General features: G+C 42.0%; 1 protein-coding gene across 2 annotated transcripts in view; it reads left to right on the top strand.

Annotated features, from left to right (window-relative positions):
• Nucleotides 1-11,930, top strand: part of TMEM248 (transmembrane protein 248) — a 71,922-nt gene extending 59,992 nt beyond the window's left edge. For both annotated transcript variants that reach the window (XM_068270171.1, XM_068270170.1), the window contains exons 6-7: nt 3,723-3,866; nt 11,701-11,930. In XM_068270171.1, coding sequence (XP_068126272.1) covers nt 3,723-3,866; nt 11,701-11,721 — 165 coding nt within the window. In that variant the 3' untranslated portion in view covers nt 11,722-11,930. The remainder of the gene's footprint in view (nt 1-3,722; nt 3,867-11,700) is intronic.
• Nucleotides 11,931-12,617: the final 687 nt, after the last annotated feature.

The raw sequence follows: 12,617 nt of genomic DNA, 5'->3' as shown, positions 1-12,617 counted from the left end.
TGGTATTTAAAAGTAAATAAATATGGCCGCCTCTATGTTCTTCTCACTTCATGTGTCCATTAATTCACAAGAGCCAGGTGAAAATCTGTCACTTATACAAACAGGGAGGGAGTTAAAGTATAAATTCACTTGTACAACTGTAAGGGATCTGTGTGCCTATATAGAGAGCATGAATATCAAGAGCCTTCTCATTTTAAAGGAATCCACTAATAACTCTGGAGGGTACCAATCAGATGGTTGTGTATGTCAATAGCAATGCTGCCACCAGCACCCACAATCTACATACATGCAATAAATAAAGAGTAGGACATTTCTGCTGCAACAGTGATAGAAATCCAAGAAATTTTGTGCTAACACTTCTATTTCTTGCTTGAAATATTACTGTGTTATAGTTTGCTCACAATTTATTTTCAACACTGGTTCTTAGAGCCTAAGCCATCTTTTTGTAGAGGAACAATAATTTTTTAAGACCATCAGAGTTCTCTGACATGAGGTGCCACGTTGAACTTCCAGTGACCAGTAGTCAGTGTGGGTGCAATAATGCCAAATGTAACACACCTGTTCCCCATTCACACCGAGACCTTGTAACACTGAGTAACATGACCCCTGGGAGGGAAAAGGTCTAATTGGGCAGAATTTTGACATTCTTTACTTAGATCTGTACTCTCTTTTGTTGACAGTTGTTTAGACATTTAAAGAAAATCTGTAACTTAAAGTTCCCCTGGGGGGAGGGTACTCGCCTAGGGTGGGGGAAGCCTCCGGATCCTATCGAGGCTTCCCCCATCCTCCTGTGTCCCACGGTGGCAGCAATAAGGCTCCCCGAATGGCGGGGATGTAAATATTCACCTTCCCGGCTCCAGCGCAGGCGCAGCATCTGCTCTTCGTTTGGAGATAGGCGGAAATAGCCGATCTCTGTTGGTCCGTTCTACTGAGCGGACCCGACAGAGATTGGCTATTTCTAAGCGGAAAGCCACAACACCGCCCCCTGCTGGAGCCAGAAAATGTAATTATTGCACAGCCTGACAAATTGTCGGCTGTGCATTCCGTGGGCTGCAGCGAGACCGCCGTGGGGCACAGGACGACGGGGGAAGCTCGATAGGATCCAGAGGCTCCCCCCTACCGAGGTGAGTAAAGGGTGAACTAAGCGGGGGAGAGAATGTGGTTTAACTTACTGGGGGCTTCTTCCAGCCCCCTATAGTCTTATCTGGTCCCTCACCATGATTCCAGCCGACTCCGGTGTGCCGCTGCCCCCTCCAAAATATCTCCAAAAATATCTGTAAGTCACGCATATACAGCCAGGCCATGAGCCTTCTTAATTGCATTTCTGTTGCTGAGAGCGTTATGCACACGCGCAGCTCTTAAAGAGAACCCGAGGTGGATCTTTGGGGGGCATATGGGGCACAGAGCCATGTTCTCTGCCTAATGACATGGCTCTGTGTCCCCAGCCGCCTCAAGTCATGGATTTTGCTGCCCGGGGAGGCAGAGCTTAGCGCTGTAGCTGTGCCTGTACTGAAGTCAATCTGCATGCGGATCTCCGCCTCTACCTGCTCCTCTCAGTGAAGGAAGACTGAGAGGGGCGGACAGAGGGGGAGATTGACTCCAGTAGAGGCAGAGCTACAGCACAAAGCTCTGCCTCTTATAGGAAGCGCTCCCCGATTCTTGGTCCGGGGATTTGAGGGTATAAAGCCCTCGTTCTGTTGCGGGAATGCTGCGTTTCAGCACTGGTGATATTGCTTTACATAAGTAGCAGGTAAATAGAATTATTTTATTAGGCTTCATACTTTCCTTAACATGAAACTCCAAGCATTGCTGAGAAGAATGCAGTCCTTCTGTTCAGTGCTGTACAAATTGATGGCAAGTTTTTCTGTGCTTAATCTTCACAATGGAAAGCCTCCACTTCCCTCTATTATATCTGTCAGCAGGCTGTTCGATAAGGGCAGTGTACTTTATCTGAATAGATTTTGATAAGACAGCACTATACTAATAAGTTGATCTAGGCTATTAACAGACAGAGCCTGTAATAACGGCAGGAGAGTACTGGGGACCTTTTTGATGAAAATAGCATGTAATGTGATTCCACATTAAGGGGCAGCAACACATAACATTTGACGGTACAGTATATGAAATTATAAGGCCCCTTGCCGCACTAGTTTTATGCTGCTATGCGATCTGCAGGGATATCAGAAGAGCATAGACTGCACTTTCTGATGTTCCCATCCATGCGTTGCAATTTACAGAGGAATCGCATGGCTGCCAATGAAAATACACAAACGCATTGTGCTTTCTATTCATTGTAATAGATGAATTGCAATTGCATTACTGAAGAATCTTAACGGAAATGCCGTGCATGGTTTGCACATCAGTTTCCCAATGAGCACAAGTGGGGAAGGGGCCCAAGTATTGGCTGAGAACCTGTTATATTTGTAATGTCTGAATCAGAATAGATTGTATTCAACAAGTACAGGATAACGTACAAAGAATTTTTTGGCAACACTGCAGACCTTCATGGGCAAAAACACATACATTGGTGCACATGACACTCTTGGTGACTTTGACTCTCTGTAGCTTGTCCCTAGCAGAGACGTTCGCTAACCATACAGTGATGGAGGAACAAAGAATTGACTTGGCAGAGTAGAAGTGGGTCAGAAGGGCGCAAGACATGCAAACTTTTTCAGCTGGCGCAGGAAGAACAACCGTTGTTGGGCCTTTTTCTGTGTTTTAAAGACGTTACCTTCCCACCTTAGGTCGCTGGAGATGGTGGTACTCAGGAGGCAAATGCTGGGGACTCTTGCGACCTTGAAGCCCTCAATGAGAACAGAGGGGAGTTTAGGGGTTTTATTTCTGTAGCTGATGGCCAGTTTAACAGTTTTTGCCTAGGTGAGGACAAGTCTATTGTCGTTACACTAGTTGCAGATCCTCTCAATCTCTTGGTAGTAGGCTTGTTTGCTGCTCTTGTCCAAGGGACCTGGTGGCATTATCCGCAAACTTGATCACCTTGACAATCCTTCGAGGTGCAGAAGTTTGTGTACAAGTGCACCATTTTTAAATGAAATGTTTTTAAACTCTTATCTAAGCCTGCTGTATAGGAAAAAATATTTTAACTGTAGTATTCAGTTATCTGGCATTGGCAGAGAAATGTAGTTTCAGGTTGCTTGAGAGATACTATTAAAGATTGGCCTAGCTAATGTGTACGTGTTGCCGCGCCATGGCGTGAGTTGGGCACTGGCTGGTGCCGCTGGTAAAAATACCGGTACACTTAAATTACTGATATTTTATACACCTACCCCGCACTCATTCTCACATTAACCCTTTGCTCCTAGTGCCTAACATTAACCCTGGAGCCCAAAGTACTGCTATATGTAGTCTCATCTACACAGTAGATGGATTCTGAGCAAATAGTGACTTGTGAGTACATTCTTGTGATCACCAGCATGACTGATTCTGAATAGTTACTTGTGCCATAGGAGCCTAAAAATATACAGTTCAGAAAATACCGACTGTCTTTGGGCAGGTAAAATAAAGTAAGGGGTGAGAGGAAATAAATGGAAGGGAGAGTTCTTTCAGAACACTTGTGTTGACAGTATGGGTGTGCTCTCAAAAACCTCCAAACCTTTTGTATTCAGCATTCTTGTGCATTTGTGATGGCATCATAAGAAATGTCATGTGACTGTGATCTGCTTCCACACTACAGTTCTCACAGCCTGCTTTTACTGTGGTTACAGGATGACCGCTCCCTTATCAATCTGCATCTGATGGACACCAGTTATTTCCTGTTTGTGATGGTTATTACTGTGTTCTGCTATGCAGTCATCAGAGGTCGACCAGGCAAACTAAGGCAAAACAATGCAGAATTCTGTCCAGAGAAGGTAAGAGCCACATTCGATTGAATGTATTTGCAACCAAGCTTGTTACCATTCTTCTTGGAAAATCATTAGAGGAACATTCCTACCTTTCTCTTATATCAACAAGAAACAGCAGAATGAAAGGAGGAAGTGATGCAAGCATTCAAAACAGAACATACTTTCCTTTCAAGAATACATTAAAGCCTAACCTACAAATGAGTAGGGTAAATTCTATTAAAGCAAATCTGAGCAGACCCTTAGGGGAAAAAGTTAGATACTTGCATATGTAAAGGGAAGGCTCTGGATTCCATAGAGCCTTCCCAGTCCTCTCTCCATGCTCTTGGTCCATCACTGTCCCTCATTGAAATTCCATGCTTTAGGGACTCTTCTGAAGGCATTCATAAGCACTTGCATCCCCACGTGCTTCTGAAGACTAGCCCATCCATACTGCACATGTGTGGGGCTAGACTTGCGCATGCGCAGTATGGGTGGGCTAGTGTACGGAAGTATTCAGGCATGCAAGGACTCCTGAAGACATTTTCGACCATTTGGTCGAATAAGTTCAACGAGTGGACAGCAGTGGATGGGAAGGGTACGGAGAGAGGACCAGTAAGGCTCTTAGATACCTCTACATGGGTATCTTAACTTTTTTTTTCAGGGTTGCTTCGGTATTGCTCTGTGTGAATATAAACTATTCTCCTTTTAAAGGCAAGTGACCTCCACCGAAAACATTTTTTTTAAATTAATTTCCCCAAAAGGGAGGTTATTTGAGTGTCTCGTTAGGGAAACAGGTATTGGGTGAGTATCATTACTTATGGGGTGCTGCTCCTCTGCTCTCACACCATATAGGATACACAATCTTCTCCACCCAACTGGCTGCAGCATTTGCAGTTTGCAACCCCCTATCTGTTATGTGCTCCCCTCTGATGCATGCCGGGAGATGTAGTCCAGGAATGTGAGTACGGACTACATCTCCCAGCTTGCAATGTGATGGACACGCCAGCACAACACTGCTGGGATTTTACAAGCTGTGGTCGCTGTGGCCGGTGTGGTGGAGATGGTGCATCCCATACGATGTGGAACCAGAGAAGCAGCACCCTGTTGGTAAGCAATGGTGCTCCCCCCAACAATACACATGCTTTTCGGTGGTGCTTGGTTTCCTTTAATGCAACTCCAGTACAGTGTCCTTTCTCTGCTCTTTGGTTGCAGCCAGTGGGCAGGTCAGTCAGGTATGACCTTGTTGCACCCACAGCTAATAGATGTCAGGCTTCTTGCTCACTACATGTGATTCTGATTTTTAATCTGATCCGATTTTGGATTAGATTTAAAAAAAAAAAAAAAAAAAAGTACTGCATGCTGCTACGTTTTTTTAATCCGAATCAAAAATTGCATCAGATAAAAAATTAGAAACGTTCGATGTAGTGTGCAAGAAGCCTCAGACTACATTTTTCAGAATCCCTGCAGTACAGTAGACATCTTGTTTGCATAAAGAGAAGTTGCCTGAAGCAGAGAGGGATTAACCTGTAATGGGCTTTAGGCAAGGTAGTAGATTTGAGGGCCCCCTTGTGATGATTTTGGTAAGCCGAGGTAGAGAGAGCTCAGAGAAGGAGGCAGGTAGGTCCCTTGACGCGCACTAGGCCCCAGGCACCTGCCTAAGGTGCCTGGTGGATGATCCTGCTCTGGCCTGAAGTCATAGGAAGGAAGTAGGTGTTGGGCTGTTGTTAGACCTCTGTTTGGTAAGCGGAAGCTAGGGGCGATGTCTATGGATAACTGCATAGCTAGACAATTGGCCTGATCTGATTCACGGTTTCTCCTAAATTTTATCCTAGGTGATAGTTTTCCATCTTCTCAATAAAATGCCTTCTAATGCACCAGCAGGCAAGAAAATACTAAAGGTGACCGCTAACGATTCCGAAATGATCCAATCAGATTAATGGATCAATCCGAAAATCAGATTTTTATTAATCTGATCAGATTGATTAGGAGATATTTGTCCATTAGTGGTACCAAATTATAATTTCCTATCGTTCATATGAAGAATCGTTTGTAGGGCAGATTTTATCGCTAGTGGCCACCTTTAAAATGATTTGACAGTACTTTTCACCTACTTTTTGGTACTTTTTCAGTTACAAAAATCTGAAAAGTTGATTTAAACAGAAAATAAAAAAATAAAACCTCTCCAAGGAGAATACTTGGGAGAAAGGTACATTGGATCAGGCCCAATGAGTTTTGCAATATGAAAAGCTAATTTCTAAAGGCAATGCTTATCTACACTAATTGCCTTGAAAATGTCCTTTGTATAGTTATGTTTAGAGTTTCAAATGAGTTTGTGTGGGCCTGAAGATAGGAATGTGGAACAATTCCAAGCTTACACCGTCATAGCAGTATTTATTCCCACTAGTGCTGCTGCTGCTAACAAGGGACAGATATCATACGCAGCCTACACTGCAAAAACGGGGCGGGAGCAGGGATGGTTGCAAGGGAGAAAGCACACAGACCTCCCTCACACTGTGCTGCTTTTTACAGAATCTGCCGCACCACAATATATAAATACTGTATTAACCACTTCAGCCTATGGTGTTCACCTTATGCATCCGAGCAACTTTCACCTCCCATTCATTCACCAATAACTTTATCACTATCTTGTTTTTTCCACCACTAATTAGGCTTTCTTTGGGTGGTACGTTTTGCTAAGAATTTTATTCCAAATCAATTTAACAGGAAGATTAACAAAGAAATGGAAAAAGTTCATTATTTCTCAGTTTTTGGCCATTATAGTTTGAAATTAATACATGCTACCGTAATTAAAACTCATGTATTTTATTTGCCCAGTTGTCCCGGTTATTTCAACATTTAAATGATGTCCCTATCACAATTTATGGCGCCGATATTTTATTTAGAAATAAAGGTACATTTTTTTTCAATTTGCGTCCATCACGATTTACAAGCTTATAATTAAAAAAAAAAAATTACTCTGACATGCATATTTAAAAAGTTCAGACCCTCAGGTAACTATTTATGTTGTTTTTTAATTGTAATTTTGTTTTCTTTAATTAAAAATGTATTTGTGTAATTTTTAGTGTGGGAGGTAAACAGCTAATTTTAAATGTAACATAATGTAATTATTTAACAAAAAATGTATGTGGGTGTAGTTTACTATTTGGCCACAGTCAAAGTTCTGGAAGCTTACAATCACGCTTCCAGGAACTAGAAAAGACAGGAAACCTTTTTTTTTTTGGCAGAAAGACTGCGGTCTGATGAGACCGTCTGGTTTTTCTGTGGGGGACTTAGATCGGTGAATGGGAACTATGTTCCCATTCACTGATCGGGGGCTAATAGGCAGCGGTAGCGCGCGCGATCGCACGCCTCAGGCAGCAGGAGCTGCACAGTCTATCTGGACGGATATAGTGGTTAAGCAGAGAGGAAGTACAGAAAATCTATCCACTTATACTGGATATTGGCAGCACACCCTAAGCACTTAATGCTAACTGAATTCACCTACCCTCAGGCTACACAGACTGCAAAGTGCTAGAATACAGAGACACGCCAACTGTCTTCAGGCCTTGCCAATAGGACATGCTTTGGGATCTCCACACGAGCATTTTGAAGTTTAGCGAAGTAGAGATCACTCATTGATTAACTCCCCTGATTTTGGAGAGGAAATTCACAAGCAGTGCAGTTAGAGGGCTGAGGACAGATTTAGGAAACTACCTTATATTGAAGGACACTCCACATTTTTACAATCATCTTGGCTTAGAATTGAAAGTGGTACTGTACTAAGGACCATTTAAAATATCTTACAGGAACTTTACTGAATGTAACCTTATGATTAAAATTGCTTAAATTTTACAATATTAAGTTATACATTATTTAGTCAGTGTTTGCCGATTGTAAAATATTTTCATCTCCGATTCACATTCTTAAGGATAGATTATAGATTTGCAGTAGATTCGACCATCAGATAGATTTGTCAGATGCCTGTCAAGTCCAATCTGACAGGAATCTATCTGATGTATGCCACACACTAGGAACATATTTCCAATAGATTTCAGAATTAAATCTATTGGCAATCTATTGAAAATCAATTTAAATGCATTATTGCACCATTAGATCCAATGCAACTCTATGGCCCATCAAGCTGCTGCCAGCAGCAGATCGTCCAAGATTTTCCATCCTGTCAGATCAAATTGATCTAAATCGGCTGCAAATCGATTTGCTGATTTGAAAGAATCTATTTCCGATCGGTTCTATAGAATTGATCGATCGATGGCTGAAATCAGTGTGTGGGCCCCTTTAAATTTATCACAGGTGGTGTCATCTTTGCTGCTGGCAGATGCATTAGATGATTATGTATGTTTATGTGCACTAGGAGGAGCAGGCTGCATAACTAAATAGCCTAGGCAAAACATCATTTGGAGGGCTGGGTACATACCAATATACTCGCATTATGTATTTTACATTATTGTTAATATACAGGTATATCAACCATATGTATACTATAAGCTGTTAGACAGCATATTTATTATTAGTACAATCACAGTGTGTCTTCTCCCACTGCATCTACAGGGTTGTATCAACTGTGCATACTCATAATTATCTTGGTTCATCTGCTGATAATTTATGTAAATATGCAGTGTCAATGGAAAGCAATAGATAACATTACCTGTCAAAGGAAAGGGATATCATTAATAGAATTGTAACACCTTATTTATCAGATCCTCATGTTGTTTTATGCACACCGGATTATAAGTACACCACTACATAAATGTAATCTGGTAGAAATGGCAATAGAAGGGATGATGATACTGCTAATACTGAATGGCTGGATAGTGTACTTGCTGAGGATTCTGCCTCTGACACAGCAGACCAGGGTTCATATCTCTGCTTTGTCTGTTCAGTAATCTAGCATCTATTCGGTAAGGAGTCTTTGGGCAAGATTCCCTACTGCCTACTGAGTGCGTCTAGTGGCTGCAGCTCAAGCACTTTGTCCGTCAGCAGAAAAGCACAATATAAATTTTATTTGTCTTGATTTTATTATAGTACTCCTGAACAATGAAGCAAGCACATGGTGGTCTAGACCACCTTCTCTTGAACATGCTGCTGTTGCTCGTCTTCCCTGGGCCTCTTAAAGTGGAAATAACCCTGCATTTCATCTTTGCTCTAAAACATTATTTACAGCATATTATAGGCAACCAGCATTTTTTTTTTTACTAGACCAGCATTCGAAGGGTTACACACAGAGCTTGAAAGTTCAGTGCAGAGAAATCTGGACGCATCCGAAGTGGAGATAATGTTATCGTGTTTACTTAACCATTTCTGCCGCCCGGACGTGAAGTTCCCGTCCGGGGCGGCTGCTCTTCGGCGCACTCCCGTGCCCCCGTGTTGTCCCCCGGTAGCCCTGGGATCAGTGAATGGGTATCTGGTTCCCGATCACCGATCCATGTCCCCCGCAGAAAAACCAAAGCGCCCTTACAAGAGGCTTCAGTTTTTCTGCCCGGCAAAATTTCCGCATCCCCCTTGTACTTCCGCTTAGCGAGAAGCACAAGGAGGGAAACAAAAAATAAAGTAAAACTACATCTTCATATTTTTTTACATTACAATTTACACATATAACATTAAAAATTAACTGTTTATTTCCCACACCAAAATATTACCCAAATAATATTTTAATGGAAAAAAAAATTACAATAAAAAAGACATAAATAGTTACCTAAGGGTCTGAACTTTTTAAATATGCATTTGAAGGGGGTATACTACAAACCTTTTTTAAATTATAAGCTTAAATAGTGATGGACGCAAAACTGAAACAATGCACCTTTATTTCCAAATAAAAATATTGGCGCCATACATTGTGATAGGGACAAAATTTAAATGGTGTCATAACCGAGACAAACGGGCAAATAAAATACATAGGTTTTAGTTATGGTAGTATGGATTATTTTAAAGCTATAATGGACGAAAACTGAGAAATGAATTTTTTTCAATTTTTTTTCTTATTAATCCTGTTAAAATGCATTTTATAAAAAAATAATTCTTAGCAAAATGTACCACCCAAAGAAAGCCTAATTCGTGGCGGGAAGAAACTGATATAGATCAATAATTTGTGATAAGTAGTGATAAAGTTATTAGCGAATGAATGGGAGGTGAAATTTGCTCTGATGCATAAGGTGAAAAATCCCCACGGGCTGAAATGGTTAAATGTATCAAGTGAAGAATATGACACATTCTCTGACTGCGAAGAAGCTGCTGGAGACAGTCACTGAAAGCTTGTCTGCCTGCAAAACAGCAATGAATAAAACCAGTTATTAATAAAATGCAAAGTCAGCTCACAAAGCAAAAATGTCAGGGTTTTAAACCGCTTTAAAGTGTACCAGAGACTAAGGGCCCGTTTCTACTAGTGGGGAAACCGGGCCGAATCCCTTGCCCTAGCGATTCGGCCGACATTGCCGTCAGTTTCCATGCGGAAGGCATCAAATCCCATAGCCGTGCATGGCACGGCTTCTAGGATTCGCTGCCTCCCGCCGACCCGGAAGTGCTGCCGCGTGTCTCGCAGCCGCGCGCGCTGGCTAGTGGAAACTGGCTCTAAGATATAGTAAGAATCGATACTTACCTGGGGCTTCCTCCAGCCCCATAAGCACCTCTTGATTCCTCGCCTGCCTCCAGCAGCCTGCCATTTAGCCGCGATCCGCCCCAGGAACAGGCTCAGTTCGGTCCAATCTGGGTCTTCTGCGCATGTTCAGACCTCCGGGTATAGACAGAGATAAGAGGACCAGGCATGGGAAATGGGGGACCCGCGGACACCGAGCTGTGGCAGCAAACTCAGGAAGAGGTAGTCCAACCCACCATGGCCTTCAATCAATATCGTGCCCGACCACGCTCCCTGCCGTGCGCGCCCCCTGGCCCCGTCTTCCTGCTATCCCAACGTCTGCTCGCGTGCTACATATGCGCAGTAGCAAAAATGCACAGGGACAGGGGACGCAGAGACACTGGGAGATTATTGTATAGGATGTCCGATCTGATTTACAATACATTTTCTGATCGATTTTCCCATTCACTTTTATGGAAAAAATCAATCGGAAATCAGATCGGACATGTTGGAAATAATCGATCAGACAGTAAATCTGTCAGAAAACTGCATCGTGTGTACTTAGCCAGATGCTTGTTTCAGGTGTGTGATTCAGACACTACTGCAGCCAAAAAGATCAGGACTGGCAAGCAATTGGTATTAATTAAAAGGAAAGAAACATGGCAACCTCCACATCCCTTTCAATTCCGGTATACTTTAAAGGAAATACGAGGTAACGTGACATGATAGATGTGTATGTACAATGCTAGGCACACAAATGACTGTGCTGTGTTCCTTTTTTTTTTTTTTTTTTTTTTTTTTCTTTCTCTGCCTGAAAGAGTAAAAAATCAGGTATGTTAGTCACAGTTTCTGTTTGGGTCGGACTATAGCATAACCCTCACTGATAGGGAATTGTGACTATAAACCATTTTTCTGGCAGTAAATGGCTTCTGAGAGCAGAAAAGAGATAAAAAGGGTCAATAGTTTATAGCTTTTAGCTCTGGCAAACCTCAATGAATGTGACAATGAGTGGAGACAATGAAACGGTAAAAACCTAAAAAGTAGATTTAAATATAAAATAACACTGGGGGGTATCTGAAATTCATTTTGAGGAGGATAGATAGTTGTTTCACATCAGTTTGTTTTTACCTCGTGTTTCCTTTAAATTGCAAAATACCTGGTGTGTTTTTTTTGTTTTGTTTTTTTTTTAAATCCGTGAAATTGTAGTTATTGCATAATGTTCTTTTCTCTCATGGAATTACTATTGAACCATTCGTCTTTCTTGTTTTACAGGTAGCTCTTTCTGAAGCATAACCATCACTCCTGCACCATCAGTAGATTTCAGCTGGAGTCATTGCCTGTTGACCCCACCAGGAGAATGTGTCCATGTCCTTCTTAGAGAGAGGGGGGAACACATAACTTCGCAATGTTGGTTTCTTCCAACCAAAGACATTTCAAAGTGCCTGTAATTGATCTGTACATATTTATAAATAGGTACCTATAAAGAGGCTTGGTGCAAAGCATCGCAGGAACTTGTGATTTACCCCTTGTACCTGTGGACTAGCCGTTGTTTTCTTGTGTAGATATGTTTAGTGGCTGTGTATAGTGGGCAGTACAAGTTGCCTGATTGACTGGTATGCCTAATGAATGAGATCCAGATCTCAAGCAAAACTGCACTTTTCTGTTTTTTCAGTATCTAGCGAAATGATAGATCTTGTTTGAATTAAATGAAGAAATATCGCTGCTGCATGGAAAAAGGCCTTTATTCTGTTAGCTGTATGTTTAAAAGCATCCGGTTATCATGCTACATCCACTCTGGAGAGAATCGCCTGCAGCTCCTTCAAGCTAGGTTTGGTTTGAATGTGAAGCTCTGAGCACTGCATAGATCAGGTGACTTATTGGCAAGGACATCATCTGTGTTTCATTGTGGTCATAGCAGAAGTATGTGACAATGGCCACTCGATAAGCCACACCCCCACCATCGCCAGTAGTGTCAATAATATATATTCTTGAGTAGACGACAGAACACAAGATTCCTCTGCTTTTTAATAGTTTCTTAGCAAAGGATGTACATGAGATAATTGCAACCATTTAAGTTCATCTTTAGCTAGTAAGGGTCATTTCTAGGAGAGCTCATGGAGGAGCATGATGTGATCAGTTTGATCAGGTGATAGATATGCAAGTCTCTGATTTGCTAGTCATGATCATGT

Source organism: Hyperolius riggenbachi, chromosome 2, assembly GCF_040937935.1.
Source record: "Hyperolius riggenbachi isolate aHypRig1 chromosome 2, aHypRig1.pri, whole genome shotgun sequence".
NCBI lineage: Eukaryota > Metazoa > Chordata > Amphibia > Anura > Hyperoliidae > Hyperolius > Hyperolius riggenbachi.
The sequence above is the reverse complement of the archived record's forward strand: the minus strand, read 5'-3'. Positions and strand labels throughout refer to the sequence as shown.